General features: G+C 34.0%; 13 protein-coding genes and 2 pseudogenes across 15 annotated transcripts, besides 1 other annotated feature; 9 read left to right on the top strand and 6 right to left on the bottom strand.

Moving 5' to 3' along the window:
• Window positions 1-15,229: part of a mobile genetic element that runs on past the window's edge.
• Window positions 53-208, top strand: TVAGG3_0933130 (uncharacterized protein; the record flags this gene model as incomplete). The annotated part of the gene is made up of 1 exon (XM_051252683.1): window positions 53-208. One exon carries the CDS (start codon window positions 53-55, stop codon window positions 206-208), a length of 156 nt encoding a protein of 51 aa, XP_051078257.1.
• TVAGG3_0933120 (phage tail repeat-like family) lies at window positions 586-810 on the top strand (the record flags this gene model as incomplete). The annotated part of the gene is made up of 1 exon (XM_051252682.1): window positions 586-810. One exon carries the CDS (start codon window positions 586-588, stop codon window positions 808-810), a length of 225 nt encoding a protein of 74 aa, XP_051078256.1.
• TVAGG3_0933110 (His-Me finger endonucleases family) lies at window positions 1,064-1,648 on the top strand (the record flags this gene model as incomplete). The annotated part of the gene is made up of 1 exon (XM_051252681.1): window positions 1,064-1,648. One exon carries the CDS (start codon window positions 1,064-1,066, stop codon window positions 1,646-1,648), a length of 585 nt encoding a protein of 194 aa, XP_051078255.1.
• TVAGG3_0933100 (uncharacterized protein) lies at window positions 1,674-2,534 on the top strand (the record flags this gene model as incomplete). Its single annotated transcript, XM_051252680.1, has 1 exon — window positions 1,674-2,534. One exon carries the CDS (start codon window positions 1,674-1,676, stop codon window positions 2,532-2,534), a length of 861 nt encoding a protein of 286 aa, XP_051078254.1.
• On the top strand, window positions 3,076-3,738 carry TVAGG3_0933090 (uncharacterized protein; the record flags this gene model as incomplete). Its single annotated transcript, XM_051252679.1, has 1 exon — window positions 3,076-3,738. One exon carries the CDS (start codon window positions 3,076-3,078, stop codon window positions 3,736-3,738), a length of 663 nt encoding a protein of 220 aa, XP_051078253.1.
• TVAGG3_0933080 (organellar and viral DNA polymerase type B) lies at window positions 4,192-4,316 on the top strand (the record flags this gene model as incomplete). The annotated part of the gene is made up of 1 exon (XM_051252678.1): window positions 4,192-4,316. A coding segment is annotated over one exon (125 nt), but the record flags the coding sequence as incomplete, so codon positions are not given.
• Window positions 4,345-5,073, top strand: TVAGG3_0933070 (organellar and viral DNA polymerase type B; the record flags this gene model as incomplete). The annotated part of the gene is made up of 1 exon (XM_051252677.1): window positions 4,345-5,073. One exon carries the CDS (start codon window positions 4,345-4,347, stop codon window positions 5,071-5,073), a length of 729 nt encoding a protein of 242 aa, XP_051078251.1.
• Window positions 7,040-7,820, top strand: TVAGG3_0933060 (annotated as a pseudogene). The gene has a single exon. A coding segment is annotated over exon 1 (781 nt).
• On the bottom strand, window positions 8,238-9,112 carry TVAGG3_0933050 (annotated as a pseudogene). Its single transcript has one exon. A coding segment is annotated over exon 1 (875 nt).
• On the top strand, window positions 9,284-9,619 carry TVAGG3_0933040 (uncharacterized protein; the record flags this gene model as incomplete). Its single annotated transcript, XM_051252676.1, has 1 exon — window positions 9,284-9,619. A coding segment is annotated over one exon (336 nt), but the record flags the coding sequence as incomplete, so codon positions are not given.
• On the bottom strand, window positions 9,636-10,055 carry TVAGG3_0933030 (protein of unknown function, DUF4108 family; the record flags this gene model as incomplete). Its single annotated transcript, XM_051252675.1, has 1 exon — window positions 9,636-10,055. The coding sequence occupies one exon, from the start codon at window positions 10,053-10,055 to the stop codon at window positions 9,636-9,638; it is 420 nt and encodes a 139-aa protein (XP_051078249.1).
• Window positions 10,097-10,531, bottom strand: TVAGG3_0933020 (His-Me finger endonucleases family; the record flags this gene model as incomplete). Its single annotated transcript, XM_051252674.1, has 1 exon — window positions 10,097-10,531. One exon carries the CDS (start codon window positions 10,529-10,531, stop codon window positions 10,097-10,099), a length of 435 nt encoding a protein of 144 aa, XP_051078248.1.
• Window positions 10,870-11,951, bottom strand: TVAGG3_0933010 (uncharacterized protein; the record flags this gene model as incomplete). The annotated part of the gene is made up of 1 exon (XM_051252673.1): window positions 10,870-11,951. A coding segment is annotated over one exon (1,082 nt), but the record flags the coding sequence as incomplete, so codon positions are not given.
• A 121-nt stretch (window positions 15,230-15,350) lies between the features above and the next one.
• TVAGG3_0932990 (protein of unknown function, DUF4106 family) lies at window positions 15,351-16,136 on the bottom strand (the record flags this gene model as incomplete). Its single annotated transcript, XM_051252672.1, has 1 exon — window positions 15,351-16,136. The coding sequence occupies one exon, from the start codon at window positions 16,134-16,136 to the stop codon at window positions 15,351-15,353; it is 786 nt and encodes a 261-aa protein (XP_051078246.1).
• Window positions 16,137-16,269: 133 nt separating this feature from the next.
• TVAGG3_0932980 (protein of unknown function, DUF4106 family) lies at window positions 16,270-17,099 on the bottom strand (the record flags this gene model as incomplete). Its single annotated transcript, XM_051252671.1, has 1 exon — window positions 16,270-17,099. A coding segment is annotated over one exon (830 nt), but the record flags the coding sequence as incomplete, so codon positions are not given.
• Window positions 17,100-17,121: the final 22 nt, after the last annotated feature.

The raw sequence follows: 17,121 nt of genomic DNA, 5'->3' as shown, positions 1-17,121 counted from the left end.
CAACCTCAACCGCCTCAAACGTGGGGAATGTAAAATTTTTTACTGAGATGAAATGAACAATACAGCATTGAGACAAATGGGCTCAAGATGGATTTGCCGGCTTCCAGCAGTTACACAACCACGTGTTTGTCAAGTTCTTCCTATACCTCAGGAAGTTTTAGACCGACTTAAAAAACAACAACAACCAGTTGAAAACAAAACAAACTAAAATTTTTACTGAGATGAAATGACCGAAGAAGTTGAAACGGTAGATTTGACACCACAAACAAAAAGTTCAGAACCATTGTCAAAACCTGTCAAAGAACTTACAGATGAAGAGAAAAATTCAATAATAGAAAGTGCCAGGTCTGGAAATACAAACCCTAACTACAAAGTCACTTTTCATAGAAATGGAACGGCAAGTATCTCAAAAAAAAACAGACTCTCACAAATAAAATATTGAAGTCTGAAGGAGCTTTCGAGACAACAGATGGAAAAGTTTACTTCACCGATCAACAGTTCATTATAGAACATCTCATTGACTTAGAGTCGAAATATTCTAAACTTTACAACAAACACAAAAAGTTGAAAGGAAAACAAAAACAAATGGCATATGATATTTATGAAGATGTTGACGACACAACTGTTCCTGCAGGTGAGGTAAAGTCAGATGAACCGAAAAGTGACGAAAAACCGATAGAAGAAGGGAAGCCAAAAACTGAAGATAAACCAAAACCAAAGTTTAGTTTCCAAACTAAACCAACTCAACCTTCATTAGCTGGTATGGGTTGGCGTCAAAGACTTCTGGTAGCGGGAGGTTATGTAAAGTAAAGAAAAAACGTTTTTAAAACAGTATTTTTTTATTTGAACTGTACGCTGAGTTTTGTTGGAGACGACCGTTGACAAAACATAGACAAGAAAGTCTCAACAAAACATAGACAAGAAAGTTCATGAGAAATTAGATGAAGAAGTCTCAACAAAACATAGACAAGAAAGTTCATGAGAAATTAGATGAGAAATATGAAATGGCATACCATTTTAAAACAATATATTTTAAAAAAAATATTTTTTTATTTTATTTGAAATGTACGCTGAGTTTGTTGGAACAGACCGTTGGAAAACTTGTTTGTTAGATGAGAAATATGAAATTCACTGTTGTGAGTCATTTGAAGTCAGAAACAAAAAGACAAAAAGAGTTTTAAGCGAATGGGAGCAAAATGACGGATATGCTAGGATGAGGATTGGTGGAAAACACTATTTTAAACATGTTGTCATTGCAACTCATTTTATACCGAATCCTAACAATCTACCCTTTGTAGACCATATAAACCATATAAGAAATGACAATAGACTTGAAAATTTACGCTGGGTCACTTGTTCTGAAAACAGTAAGAACATAGGCAAATTTCGAGATATTGTATTCGAATTTGTCGACGAACTAGAAGATGAAGCAATTGAAATTACAGACTATGGTAAGCATACGTTTGAGTTTTACTACTATAGCGAAGAACAAGACTCTTTCTACCTTTATACCGGCGTAAACTATAGAAAATTACAAGTATGTTTTACTAAGGCAGGCTATGCTTATGTAAACACTAGAGATACAGTTGGAAAACACGTTCATATATATCTTAACAAATTCAAGAAGCTATATGGCATACCATTTTAAAACCATATATTTTTACATATATTAAATGCTTCAGGTTGAAAAACAAAGAACAAATGTAGCAGATACAAAACCGTTAGACTATATCTTTACAAATGCTGGTAGGACAATATCAGATGAAGAAATTTCATCCCGTTCATACAGGTTTGACTATCCAATTCGTTGGCTTCAAAGTCCTTCAGATGCAAAGGCAATAGGATTTAGAAAAGTTTTGTTTTCAAAAAGAACTAACGCTTTTATGTTCGCAGTATATTTTCATGGGCAGTATGAAGGTTCTGATGGTCTAATAGACAAATTTGACGAAATGAGAATCTTTACAATTCGTTCAGACGAAAGTCTTGAGAAAACTCTAAATGACTTTCAAACTCAAATAAACAAATACTACTGGGAATTTCAAGAAAAATACGATTCTTTACTAAATGGAACATACTATCTGAAACTAGAATATGACAAGATGAACTCCACAGTTTCATTTCAAAGGATTGAAAATAACCCTCCAAGAGATACACAGTTTTTATTTTGGGAAGTAGACAAACGTTCTTGGGCACAATTTCTTCGGTTACTAAACCAGAACGAACCATTACCACCTGACGGTCCGTTTAAATTTATACGCCCACCAACAGATTTGACAGTTTATAGAAATGTGTTTGACCCTCAAAATGTCATGTGTCATGCAAGTTTCAGTTCAAGCAACAATAGTTTTCTATGTATTGGTAAGGACTTTTATGACTTTGCTTCTAAATTCTACGAACCACCTAGTAACAGTTTCTCTGACTTTCAAGTTTGGTTCACAACAAATGGTGTGCAACATATTATTCCATTGTACTATGACTTTTATCTCGAATTGTCTTTCATATATAACTACAGAAAAGTGCTGAAAAAGTATTGAAAAATAATGTTTAGGGTAGAAGGTTAGATCTAACCTGTTTTCTAACCACTTTTCTAACCTGTTTTCTACCCGTTGAATTTTCATGAATTTTGTGCTGAATTCGACAAAAATGAGTTTTTGGTTGAAAAAAGAGGTGGAGCCAAAAGTGGCTCGACCTCAAAACAAGCATTTTGTGAAGAATATACCAACCCGCGGAAAACAGCGGGTTGCTTTTTATACAAAGTTCACCCGTTGAATTTGTCATGAATTTCCTTAAGATAGAAAAAAATATATTTTAGGCGACCAGGTCACTCGGTCACTCGGTCACTCGGTCATTTTAACTTCTCTGAAAAAGTGTGACAACATGACATTTTGACAACAACACAGGAAATAGATTTCATCGTATATTTTTTGTTAAGACTTCATCGTAAATGTTTTGTCAAGACTTCTTCATCGTATATGTTTTGTCGAGATTTTTATCGTTGTGGTCCGACGGTTAAGCCACAAACGAATGTCCGACGGTTAAGCCAAAAATATTTTTTATTTTTATTGTAAGAACAGTATGACAGTCGAAGCAAAAACGTTCACGAACAAATCTAATGGCGAAACATTCACAAAAGGCACTTACAACGGTATTGAAGTCTTACGTAGAGACAAGGATGGTTATATTAACGCAACAAATATGTGTCAGCAGTTTAGGAAAGACTTTAGAAGGTTGTTGGAAAATAAGTCCTGGGAAGAGTATTTTAAGGCATTTTGTGAAGAATATACCAACCCGCGGAAAACAGCGGGTTGCTTTTTATACAAAGTTCATGCAGGAATTCCTGATGAAATCAAACAGGTTAGAGGAACGTATGTAGACCCAAGACTTGTAAACTATATAGCAATGTGGGCTTCTCCAAAATATTGTATAGCAGTTGGAAAAATTCTGGACTCCATAGACAAGAAAGTTCATGAGAAATTAGATGAAGAAGAACTTGAAGATACAGTAGAGAATGCAAAACCTTTGTTCGAAGAAGAAGTTAGAAAAATGCATGAAAAACAAATAGAACATGAACGTGAGATATGTTCTGGTTATAGAGACTCGCCATACGAACTAGACCAATGGGAACAAGAAGATTTAAAGAGAGAATTTAGAGAATATGAACTCGCTAAGATAGCATTTGAAGCTGCAGAAAAGAAGTTAAAAGTTTGGGGTCGTTTTGTACAAAAATATTGTGAGTAAATGAACCATTTTTTTCGACAAAAATATAATTTAGGGTAGAAGGTTAGATCTAACCTCTTTTCTAACCTCTTTTCTAACATCGTAGAAAACTCATGAGTTTTATACAGAATTCAGCAAAAATAATGTTTATGTTAGAATGTTAGATCTAACATGTTTTCTAACATGTTTTCTAACATGGTCTAAAACTCTTGAATTTGTCAAGACTTCTTCGTAAATGTTTTGTCAAGACTTCTTCGTAATGAGCGTAAAAGACCCAAAAATAATGTTTATGTTAGAATGTTAGATCTAACATGTTTTCTAACACGTTTTCTAACATCGTAGAAAACTCTCGAAATTCATGAATTTTGACACTTTCACAAAAAACATAAAAAATAAAGTTAGTTTTTTAAAAAAAATATTTTTTATTTTTATTGTAAGAACATGTTAGCAACAACAGCACCAAACTCGTTAGTCATGAATCCTACGTCAATGTTAGTAGAGATGAAAAGCTTCATTCCTTCTTCATATACTTTCGAAACAGAAATCCAGAAGATAAAGCAAGAACTTCTCCAAGGAGATTTAGATTGCACTGCAAAAGATGAAACAGATGAAGAATATCTTTATGAAATGCAGGATATTATTGACCATTTACCCAAATTGCCTGAAATCCAACAACAAAAGCTTACTATTCCAGAATTCGATGAAATAGAAGTCAAAGCAACTGACTCAGTAGAAATAAAGAAGTTCATACGAAAGGTTAACTATGAGTTTCTTGGATTTCATTGCAACCACAAAGTCATGGACAAAGATTGCGACATGGTATATAAGAACATCTCTGACATATATAAATCTGGGGAGTTTAAGACCTACGACAACTTTGTTTCGTTAGTTGCTGAATGTGTATGGCAGATAAGAGATAAAGATAGAAGAGGTAAGATATGGAATGAACAGATAAAACCCGCAACTTTTGAGTTAAAGAAAACCATTGACGCCTTAGTTGTTTTAGCAGGTAAGGTTTCAGAATATAACGCAAAAATGAACCCGCAATGTTCTAAATGTAAAGCAGCAATGAGGAAATATAACTACTCCGTCAAAGAGATAGAACGTATGAGAAACGACTATGCAGACTTAAAGAAAGAAGCAGAAAAGCCAGCAGAAGATAAAATGGACATGTTAGCATTTCTGAACAAAAACTATCCAACCGCAGAAGATTTCCTTCTATCTGATGTCAAGAAGAAATATAAAGAAACCTTCGGTATCGTTAAAACTTTTGACATACTAAAAGAAGAAATAGAAGCTACGAAATTGTTTAGAATTTCACGAATTCACAATGTTTACCATGTAAAACGCTTATAAAATAACTGGGGTAGAAATGAGGTTAGAAAACAGGTTAGATCTAACCTTCTACCCTAAAATATATTTTTATTGAATTCCGTATGAAATTTCATGAATTTTGTGTGTTTTAGACCATGTTAGAAAACATGTTAGAAAACATGTTAGATCTAACATTCTAACATAAACATTATTTTTATTGAATTCCGTATGAAATTTCATGAGTTTTGTATGTTTTAGACCATGTTAGAAAACATGTTAGAAAACATGTTAGATCTAACATTCTAACATAAACATTATTTTTATTGAATTCCGTATGAAATTTCATGAATTTCCTCATATGCTTGCTTCCCTCGGAAAAACCGAGAGAAGAGATTCAGCAACAAAAATCATGAATTTCCTTAAGATAGAAAAAATAAAGTTATTTTTATTTTTATTTATTTTTTTATTTTGTATGTAAGAACAGAAATGTTAAACATTGAGTTTGAAACAGTTAAAAAGATAGACAATAACACTAAATTGGTTAGAATTGGTGATTTAAACGTAAGATACTCAAAGAAATACAACAAATATTCTTTGTCAGACATTATATCTCCATCTGGAAAGAAAACATGGCATTGGGTTGGAATTGCTTCAACTCAGAAAATTTTGACAAGAAATCCTGAGCTTATGATATCGGTAAGATTCTATGGAACTACAGCATATCTTATAGACAAAAGTCTTATACCAATAGTTTTGTTATGGTTAGACCCAGTTGTTGGATATAACTTCATAACATATGGTTCGTTCGACTCAGAACGTTGCAGTGAAGGCTTACTTTACATCGTTCAGAAACCGAAGGACTTCAATACAAAGAGATATAAGATAGGAAGAACATATAATATAACTCAAAGATATGACAGTACAGTCAATAGAGTCAAGGTTGTGTTTGTTAATGATATGAGAGCTGCAGAAACAGAACTACTTGAAAAGTTTGAGAAAATGTATGGTGCTCCCACGAAAGGTAAGGAAACGTTTGAAGTAGATGAGATAGATAAAGCTATAAAATTATTTGACGAAGTTACTGAAAAATACATGTAAAGCGTTTATTTTTACGCTTGACTTCAGATGGCTCAGGTAGTTCCTAACTAGCTCATTTATCTCTATAAGGTAGATTGCCTCATCTGCTGGGTCTATGTCGGTCATTGTTTCAAGACAAGTCTTTTACTTTTTCAAGACAAGTCTTTTACTTTTTCAAGACAAGTCTTTTACTTTTTCAAGACAAGTCTTTTACTTTTTCAAGACAAGTCTTTTACTTTTTCAAGACAAGTCTTTGACTTTTTCAAGACAAGTCTTTTACTTTTTCAAGACAAGTCTTTTACTTTTTCAAGACAAGTCTTTGACTTTTTCAAGAAATTTTTTGGTGTCAAGTTCTCAAATTTGAGAACAGTGGTCTTGATTTCAGACGATACCCGTACTTTTTCAAGACAAGTCTTTTACTTTTTCAAGACAAGTCTTTTACTTTTTCAAGACAAGTCTTTTACTTTTTCAAGACAAGTCTTTTACTTTTTCAAGACAAGTCTTTTACTTTTTCAAGACAAGTCTTTGACTTTTTCAAGACAATGTCCGACGTCAGTCAGTAAATTTTATCGTCCAACCTTACAAATGTAAACTTATATCGTTCTATTTTCTTCACTAGGGTCTAACACCAAAGTAGCCTTACAAATGTAAACTTATATCGTTCTATTTTCTTCACTAGGGTCTAACACCAAAGTAACCTATGTACATGAAATTTCACTGCATAAAAGGAAAAAACCTGCGCGAATCGGGATTTGAACCGAGGTCTTCGACGCCTGTAGCGAGGTAGCCCATACCACTGAGCTATGAGCCGCTTGCATATTTTTAAGTAAAATATAGTATATTTGTCATATAGTGAAGGATGACCAAACTTAAAAAAAATAACGCTAATTTTTAAAAAAATATTTTTTTTATTTTGTATGTAAAGACAGATATGTCAACAACAGAGAACACAACAACAGTTATAGTCCATGAAGCTATAAATGAAGAATATGAGTGGGTTCAGTTTAACAAAACAACTCCGTCTCATTCGTTCGGTCAAAGACGATATGTACCAAATGCAAAGTATTTTGACAGCATGTTTTGCTCCAGATACTATGAAACCACAAGATTGGTTTGAATTAAATAGCACTCATGAACTCCTCAGTGAGTTTGAACATGTAGAACTTAAAAAGATGTACCAAGACAGACAAAACTTACCATCACATCTAAAAGGTATATATGTTCATAAGTTCCTAGTTAGTTCAATAGCAATGTGGGCTTCACCTCGTTATGCTTGGTATGTTTGTAAACTTCTTGACGAACTTTGTACAAAGCAGAGAGAAGATATGATGAAAGAAGATAAAAGCATACAGAAAAGAATACCACGTTCGGTACCAAAAGGAAAGGAAAAGAACTATAAGTATATGATTTATACTGAAGAGATGGAAAATGAAGAAGACAGAGATATGGTTATGTTGCATTTAGTCAGAAGAAACAACAAAAGCTTTTACGACCTTGCTAAGATTTACAAATCTGACAGAAATTGGTTCTATCGCGAAAACTTACCGATTTCAATGACACCAAATGAAGATGTGAAACAAATAGTTCAAGATACGTTACCTCAAACACACTATGATATGAAAGGTTGTACAATACTTACCTTCAAAGAAGACTTACCGCTACTGAAAGAAAAAATAACAGAGTATTTTGACAACTTCAAACAAGTAGGGTAGATGAACCATTTATTTTTCAAGCTTGACTTCAGATGGCTCAGGTAGCTCTAGATGGTAAATTGGCTTGTCAAATCCTTCTGGCATTCCGAGTCCTTCCATCCGACATTCCGAGTCCTTCCATCCGACAGGGAAAAAATTTCCCGACAACTGGAAAAAAATTTCCCGACAACTAGAAAAAATTTTCCTGTTGTCCGTCCGTAAACCATTCAAATTTTCGAAAATTGAGAACTTTTTGGTCGAACTTCAGGAAAAGTTTTTCCTTCCAACAGAAAAAAAATTTCTTGACAACTGGAAGAACTCTTCCTTCCGACAGGACACAAACGGATGACTGACGTTCCTCTTCCTGAATGCCTTCCAAAGCCAGAAGAACCGACAGCCCCAGCACCACAACAGACTAAGACTCAAACACTTACATTTTTACGCTTGACTTTTTACAATTTGAACTTTGTTTGCGTAGATATGAATTCTGAAAGAAGTATGAGGGTCTTGTATGACTTTGTACTTCTCCATAGTTCATGTCTGTCAAACTTACCTGCCATGGACTCTTTCATAAGTTCCATGAAATCGTCTTCGGACAATCCGGGGAAAAGTATAATGTCAGTAAGTATTCTTTTAACATCCTTACTTAAACTCTTTGCTGTCTGTACACATATACGACTGAGATGTTAAAGTGTCTGAGCTTCTTAAGAATTCGACACATGTCTTGTTCTCTGTTCTTTAACAAAGGATGAGAGGCGAAATCATCTAAGATAAGAAGACATCTATGAGGGTAAGTCTTCCAATCGTAAGATTGCAATTTCTTCGAAATGTATTCTATCTCTTTCTGTTTGTTTCTGAAGTGTTTCTTCTCTAATATTCTCTGCATTTCCTCATTTGGGTCTTTAAACTTAGAATTTATATACTCATTTATAGCATTATACTTCAAAACTCTTCTTTGGTACTTCTTTATCCAATCTAACAACTCAGTATCCTTTATACATACTAACTTAGACTTCTTTTATAATATCTTTGAACGAATTGACGGTTTGGTCAAATTGACCAGAAGTACTACAAATAACAACTAACTCATAGAATGGGTTCTTCTCATCTAGTTCTTGTTGTTGTGCAGCCATTTTAAGATAAGTGAAAGTCTTACCCGACCCAGGTGGTGCAATTAGACCTGTTATACCATTCTGAGCAAATAAGAACTTGTCATGTATAGGCTTTATCTGAGCATTTTCTAACTTCCTCTTGTTCTTATTTAAAACATTCTCAAATTTCTTGTCAATGTCAGCAAACTTTTTTTCTAACATATTTTTAGAAAAATTAAAATTTTTATCTTTTAGAAAATGTCTAGCGATTTCGCTATCTATATTCGAGACAAGCTTTTTGACAGCAAAACATCTGTCGACCATAAAATCTTACATAGTGTAAACAAGAAAGGTGAATTTGTTCTAAAGTTCTGTTTCTGGGAATATGACAAGAACCATAAAACATTAGGCAGAGAAGTCTTAAAATTTGTCAATGACAGACTTGTTGACAGAGATGACGCCTCTTGGAAAGATGAAGTCCAACAAAAGTTCTTAGAATGCAAAGAAGACACATGCGCTGTTCTTGAAGATGAAATAGAAAACAGAATAAATGAGCTATTAAAGGACAAAGAACTTTTACATAAATATGGTTGCGCCAAATTTGACATAACTCCACCAGAGAAGAAGAAGAAGAGAGAAAAGAAAGAAAAGAAAGTAGAAGAAAAGAAAGTAGAAGAAGAGAAGAAAGAACCTGAACCAGTTCCAGAGAAAAAGAAATTTGACATGTAAAAATAAAATTTTATTTTTAGAACATTTCTGGGTCAATGTCAATGTTCTCTTCCTCTTTAGGAGCAAACACTGGCTTAGACTCTAAAATCTTTTTACCCAATTTACCTTGAACTTCAACTATCTTAGACTCATAATATTCATAGTCGTCTGCTTTCTTTGGTTCATAAGGTATAACAAGTTTGTATGCTTTGCCTTCTTTCAGGTTTGAGAACCTTCTGTCAAAATTTTCTTTGACTGCTAACAAACCTTCTATGTCTAAGTCTTCAAATTTCGCACCATTTTTAGTCACAATAGCAAACTTAACTGGTTCGATGTTCCAAACTTTGCTGAATGAAGACTTTTCAAAATGGTAGAAGTAAACATTCAAATAAGCGAATGGGTCTAGTTCTTCTTTGACTTCTGTCATATACTTGTTGACTGAAATATATTTCGTCATCTTTTATATCGGATAAAAAAATATTTTTTTAAAAAAACGTTTTAAAATGGTATGCCATATAGCTTCTTGAATTTGTTAAGAAGTATTTTAACGTATTTTCCATCTGTATCTCTAGCGTTTACATAAGCATAGCCCGCCTTAGTAAAATATACTTGTAATTTCCTATAGTTAACGCCGGTATAAAAGTAGAAAGAGTCCTGTTCTTCGCTATAGTAGTAAAACTCAAACGTATGCTTGCCATAGTCTGTAATTTCAATTGCTTCATCTTCTAGTTCGTCGACAAATTCGAATACAATATCTCCAAATTTGCCTTTGTTCTTACTGTTTTCAGAACGAGTGACCCAACGCAAGTTTTCAAGTCTATTGTCGTTTCTTATATGGTTTATATGGTCTACAAAAGGTAAATTGTTAGGGTTCGGTATAAAATGAGTTGCAATGACAACATGTTTTAAATAGTTTTTCCCACCCATCTTCATCCTAGCATATCCGTTATTTTGCTCCCATTCGCTTAAAACTCTTTTTGTCTTTTTGTTTCTGACTTCAAATGACTCACAACAGTGAATTTCATATTTCTCATCTAACAAACAAGTTTCCCAACGGTCTTCTCCAACAAACTCAGCGTACATTTCAAATAAAATAAAAAAATATTTTTTTTAAAATTTACTCAGAAAAATTTTTCTTTGTATATACGCCGTTCTGAACATCTAAAAGATTTTTGACATTTGCCAAGAATGTACGTTTAGACGCTGCCATATAACCATACTCTTGACAATACTGTTTATATTCATCGTACAATGACCTTTCATCTAAACACTCAAAGTTAGTCTCATCTATAAACAGTTCATATACACTCTTGTTTGCTTCTAACAATGTTTGTCTTTCTTCGGTATGTGGAATTTGTCTTGGATTGAACTTAGAAATATCTAATGTCATGAAATATGAGAACAAGTGGTTGTAAAAGTTAGGTGTCAAAGTTTCTGCTAAGTCGTCAAAATATTCTGTATCTTGCATATGAGAATCTGACGTTCTGACAACTACATATCTTCTGTCAGAACTTTCTAACTTCATCGGAACAACATTGTTTGAAACCATAATGAAGTTTGCAACATTTTCACAAACTCTTTGGTCTTTATACTTTCTTTCAACAACTCCAACTTTGTCTGTTATAAGACTCTTCAAAGCATCTGAGTTCAAAACTTTTGTTGTATCTATACTTTGAAGTTCATTGCAAACTATAAGTTTCATATTCTCTATTGAGGAGTTAAACTTGCCACAGATGTTTTCTAAGTTTGTCATATTCGGATTCGAATAACCTTCTAACAGTTTGCATAAGATATCTGTAAAGAAAGTATTCTTACCAGTTCCTTGTTTTCCAATTATAATGAGAGCAGTTTCATTTTTAGCACTTGGATGTTGTAAGATATTTGCAAACCAACATAAGATATACTCATAAACCTTTTCGTTTCCATTGCATATAATTTCTTTGACATGGTCTAACCAAGCTTCTATAATATTTTCTTTCCATTCTACTTGTTCGTATTTATATCCAGTGAAGATAGAATAGAAGTTTGGAGAAGGTGTATAAAACTTATACCACGAACTGAAAAATCTTTCTAACTTTGACAATAAGATATCCCAAGCATCTAACATCTTCATGCCAACTTGTACGACTTTTATTTTCTTAAGTTTCTGTCTACATTCTTGTTCTGAAACTATTGTTGCTCTTGGTTTGTTAAAGACAACATCCCATTCTTTCATAACATAACATTCTGGGGCAGAGTCGACATAAATGACTAAACGTTTCAAATTCTCGACTGCTTTGTTATAGTCTCGAAATGGACACATATTTCTGAATGCTTGGAAGTCATAAAAATCTGAAACATCTATTCTGTACATTTTTATAAAAATAAAAAAAAATATTATTTTTTTATTCTTGACTTTGTTGTTCCATTTGTTGCATTTGTTGTTCTTGAGCTATTTGTTGTGAAGTTGTTCTTGTAATACAATACTTTCACCAGTTGCATCTTCCAATTCGAAACTTTCTGCCGTCATTGACAAATACATAGGACATAAAAGTTTTACAGGAACAAAGTTTGCGTCAACTAATGTCAATGTTATACTTGCCAAAGTGTTTGAGTTCACTAAGGTTGAAAATTCTGCATTCGAATGAACAATAGGCAAACCAGCAGAGAAAGTATTGTTATACGCATAAGTATCTTTTGGTCATAATAGTTTCTGTCGACATTCGAATAACACTTTGAACCTAAGTTTGAAACAATATATAAGATTGGTGTGCTTAATGTCAATGGAATAGACATTCCTGTATGACACCTTTTCCTGTTATAGGAAACTGTTTGTATAAAAACAGATATAAGTTTTTGTATTATAGCTCATATCGTTTATACTAAACTCAGTCGGACATCCAAACATAATGAAACCTGCTCTAGTTGCAGCACATGTTACATCCGTCCTTAAAGTATTAAATAAGTCAACAAAACCTGTTGGTGGTATATCTGAGTAAGTATCTTCAAAGGAGTATTTTTTACCATTCACAACAATAAAATCTTCTGGTGTCAAAAAGAGCAAAACAGGCTTAGTCGTCATCGTGTTTAAAGTTAGTTTACAATATCGTCCTTGAGGACTTTGTAAGTTTGTTGTTATAGAATTATATGACTCAGGGTTTTTAGTCGTAATAGTATAAACCACTATGTCTTCTGCCATTTACTTAGCAACTAAATTTTAATGAATGTTGTGGTCGTCAAATATTTTTATGACGTCTGGGAAACTATATTTTAAGTTCAACGTTTCACCTCCTTCATAACGTATATCTTGTCAATGAATTATATGAAACACCACAGCAAGCAATGTCGCGGTTCTATTTCTTTGATGTTTATATCGTCTGCCTCTGTCAAAAGTTTCAATAGTTCTTTCAAGACTTCATGAGTGCAATGACATATGAGTTCACTTTTACAGGGTTGTGCTCAACCAAGTTTAACATTATACCTAAAGCTTGACAAATCTTCTCCTGAGTTTTAAGTTTGTCTTTAAGTTGTTGGTAGTCATTTCGAATATCTGCAACAGAACTTAAGTCTCTGCTAACTTCAGGGTATGTGGTTGTTCTTTACAGGAACTATTGTTATACCATTTTCGTCTTCGTATGGTTTCCCCACTTCAACATCTCTGTCTTTGACATTGACAACAACACTTTGACTGTTTGTTTGAGTTGGTGAATTTAACTTCACATCTGCCACCGCCATTAAACCTTTTGAAACACTTACGCTTCTATTTTTCGGAAATGACATTTTACTTAGAATAAAAAGATGGACGTATTTGAGTATCTCTTCGAATTGAAGCAAAACAAAGTTTACACACAAACAATACAAGTTCATTGATAGAATAGTCTTTATACAAACAATGGTAAATGTTATAGAATAGCAATATTTGCTGAACCAAAAATATTTTCATAAAGCAAAGAAAGTTGGTATAACCGAAATGGTGAAAGTTCTTGAAGCAGACAAAAATATAACAACAAAACTGACCGATATTTCTAAAGGAAAGTTTATAATACAATTTTATGTCAAAACTGCGTACTGTCAATATTTGACGAGAGAAGTCAGTTCAAGAACAACTTACTGACCTGCTGCCAAAATCTGCTCGATGGAAGCTGTCGTTATGCCAATCTGAGGAGCCCCAGCAGGTTTCATCGAACGAATCTTCAAAAGAGCATCTTCCGTGAAAAGTGCTATTGGTTTTGTAAACTTCTTTGCTTTCATTCATCTGACCGTCTCTGTCACCAGTATATTGTATTTGAACTGTACCAACAGTTGAAATACCACCCATAAAGTCTTCTGAGTCAGCAAATGGAATGCCAAGCCAAAAGTTTGAACGGTCTCCATTTGTATATTGAGTTTGAGCTCCTGTATGGGTCCATACTTTCACATATGGCATAATAGAACTTTGCATTTCAGGGTTAATGGTTGTTGTGAAGTTGTTGTTAAAGTTCATAGCATCTAATGTCAAGTTGTATGACCTCATATCCTCAACTGTAGAATATTCTTTCTCTTGGATAGTAATTTGCCATCTATGTTTATATGTATTTAATACCAGGGTTGTAGAAGCAAGAATAGTCATTTATAGTTCGTCTGAACAGTACAAACATAGTATCTGCATGTTTCATTGCAGTTGTTAAGGCAATATCTGTTCTTGCACCTGGGTCAGCACTTTGGTTTCCAACTTCACCTGCAAAGTCTTTGACAGATATTTGGTGTATAGGGAACATAAGTGGAACTGCAATATATTTGGCAGCTAAAGCATTGAAATATCTGGGTCCAACATATAGACTGCAAGTCTGCTTTCTATTCTCTTGCATTCAAATTTTTCGCATGTGAACTTAACTGGGTCCCAAGCATCTCCAGCAGCATTGAAATAATAGTTTACTTCAGTGTTGAGGTTTGAGAAACCAAAGTCTAAGTCAACTTTGTCTTTGCAAAAGTCGGCGAATGACATTTTATTTGTTCCCACTATCTGTAAGAGTGAATGGGTCTTGTGTGGTGCAATGACTAAGTTATTTTTGCTTGGAGTAAGTTCGATAGAAATTTTTCCTGCCCAGTTTGGCAAGTATCTTAAAAACCTGAAGATGAGGAAAGATGACAAAGGAACTCTAAGTTTCAATTTTACTTTGGTTACTGCTGCTGCAGTTTGTCCAGAAAGGTTAACATAAACTCCTGGAACGTTAGGGTCAAGTCTTCTTATTTTCTCAATAGTTGCATACTGGTCTGTTTGTTCTCTAGCTTGGTGTTGTACTGAGTTTCTCAAAGCGAACCATTCATAGTTTGCCCATGTTACTGTTTGAACTAAGTCAGAGTTAGAATATATCTTATATCCCATGAAAACTTCTGGAGCATATTGGTATCCGACATAGAAAATTCCATTGCAACCTTTCTTGTCAGACAACTTGGCAGAAGGTTTTATTCAATGTCTTGTTCCACGTATAAGAATGAGTTGTCAATAGAAATAATATGAAACCTGTCGCAAGCAATATCTACTGTTGTTGAAGAACCTTCTCCAAACTCACCTACGTTTCCATAAGAAACAGCAGTTGTATATTCGTAAGTTCCAGGAACTATTTCTGACCTTCTAATGGCATTGTCGCATTCGTTATACCATTCGGAAACATTTCCATTCATAGCATCCAAAAACTGTTGCGTTATATTCTGAGCGGCGTACATTTCATATGAGTAAAAATATAGAATAGTTGGATTTATATGTCATAATAGAACCCACGTGGACCAAGCTTTACTTTCTTCCTGACTGAGTTTTTAACTCTTCTTTTCCTTCATTGCCCTCTGCTTGAAGTTGTTGCATCTTTGCATTATGTTCATCTAGTATGTTGTAAATTTCCCATGTCCTTTTTGCCTTTGGGCTCTGGTCGCCCATCTCAGGTACCCTATATCCTAGAAAGAGTTTGTCATAGTCTGTATTTGAGTCTTCGCGTATTGTTTGCATGACTCTTTCCTGAGTTTCCGGTTCAAGCTCTTCAAACAGTGCCTGTCCATATGGAATATGCTCGTTTCCAAATATATGTTTTTGTAGCCATTCTGGTTTTCTTTCCATGTTACCAACTATATCTTTTGTGAATGGGAAAGCTTTTACCCAATCTTTCAGTCTTGCGTCGTTTATTTCTGTAGTTGGTTTTATTTTGTCAAGGAACATGTTTTTCAATACTAACATTTCATTTGGTACTGTCCATTTGAGTTTTCTTAAATATTCATCCCTTCTCATTTCATTGTCTGCAAAGTAAGTTTTTATGACATTTTGTAAACTTTCGTTTGCAAGGTCATGTACAATAGGTTCTCTTCCTTCGCCCTCCCTAACTTTCTTTCTAAACTCTTCACCAAATATACCATCTCTATGGTTCTGTGTAGTTCTTTGAGATAAATGTTTTAGAACGTCAGGTGTTATATTTCCATCAGCCATGTTCATTTCATACTGGTCCAAAATATCTGCATGTTTCATATCTTTCAATGGCATTAAAGCCGCGCTGAAAATACCAGCTATATCTGGTTCACCATTGACTTCCATTGCGTCTACAACTTCTTGGAATTGTGGTTGTAAGTTTATGAACCACCTATCCGGATTAGCTTTATGACCCCATCTCATTGTAGTTCCATCGTCTGCAGAAACAAAAGTAGGTTTGTTTCCATCTTGGTTAGGTTCTGAATGAACTTTAAACAATGTTTCATTTCTATATGTTTTCTTGAAATTTAACCTTTTATTTTCACCGAGTTCATCCGAAGATTGAACGTTAAATGCTCGTAAGTAAAAAGGGTTGTTGTATTTGTGTACATTTTTTTTCAGTTCTTCCATTCTATGCTGGATATTTTCATCTGATGTTGGAGTCTTTTGTATGTCGGCAAACATTTTTCGATATTCTTCTACTATGTCAGCCGAATTTTTTTTAGACTCTTGGAAATATTCCATATTCTCCGCATACTCTTGTTGAGGGTCAAGATTTTTCGGCTGTTCCAAATCTTCATCTAGTTCTGTGAAGTTAGTTTCCAAAGGAGTGACTTGTTCGTTTCCTTCAGGCTCTTCTAGCTGTTGTTGCTGAACTATTTCTTCCATGTCTGGTTGTATCTGAACTTCTTCCTGTGGAGTTTCTTGTACCTCATCTGCTGGCATTTCATATATTCCGAGACCGTTTTCAACAATTTCCCTATCTACGTCATCCGCATTCATAAGCTTTTGTTCTTTCGTTCCGTCTCTATTTTTTACGCGTTTCATGACGAAAGTTGAATTGTCATTTAGCTCTGACATCAAATATCTCGGAGTAAATTCATCCATGTCATTTGGATGATATGCTATTAAATCATATCCCTTAGCGAGCTTGTATTTTCCAGGTTTGAGATTATATCCGTTTTGGTGCTGAGCCATAAAGCTAAATAGGTTCGGGTCAGTATTTCCATCCTTGAACTTTCCAATAGCTTCTTTATATCTGTCACTAAAGTCAACAGTATCTGGGAAACCACACTCTTCTTTAAGCATTTTTAAGAATTCTTGGTTTCCT

Source organism: Trichomonas vaginalis, chromosome I, assembly GCF_026262505.1.
Source record: "Trichomonas vaginalis G3 chromosome I, whole genome shotgun sequence".
NCBI classification, from domain to species: domain Eukaryota; phylum Parabasalia; order Trichomonadida; family Trichomonadidae; genus Trichomonas; species Trichomonas vaginalis.
Note: the sequence above shows the minus strand (reverse complement) of the source record. Positions and strands in the feature narration are given on the sequence as shown.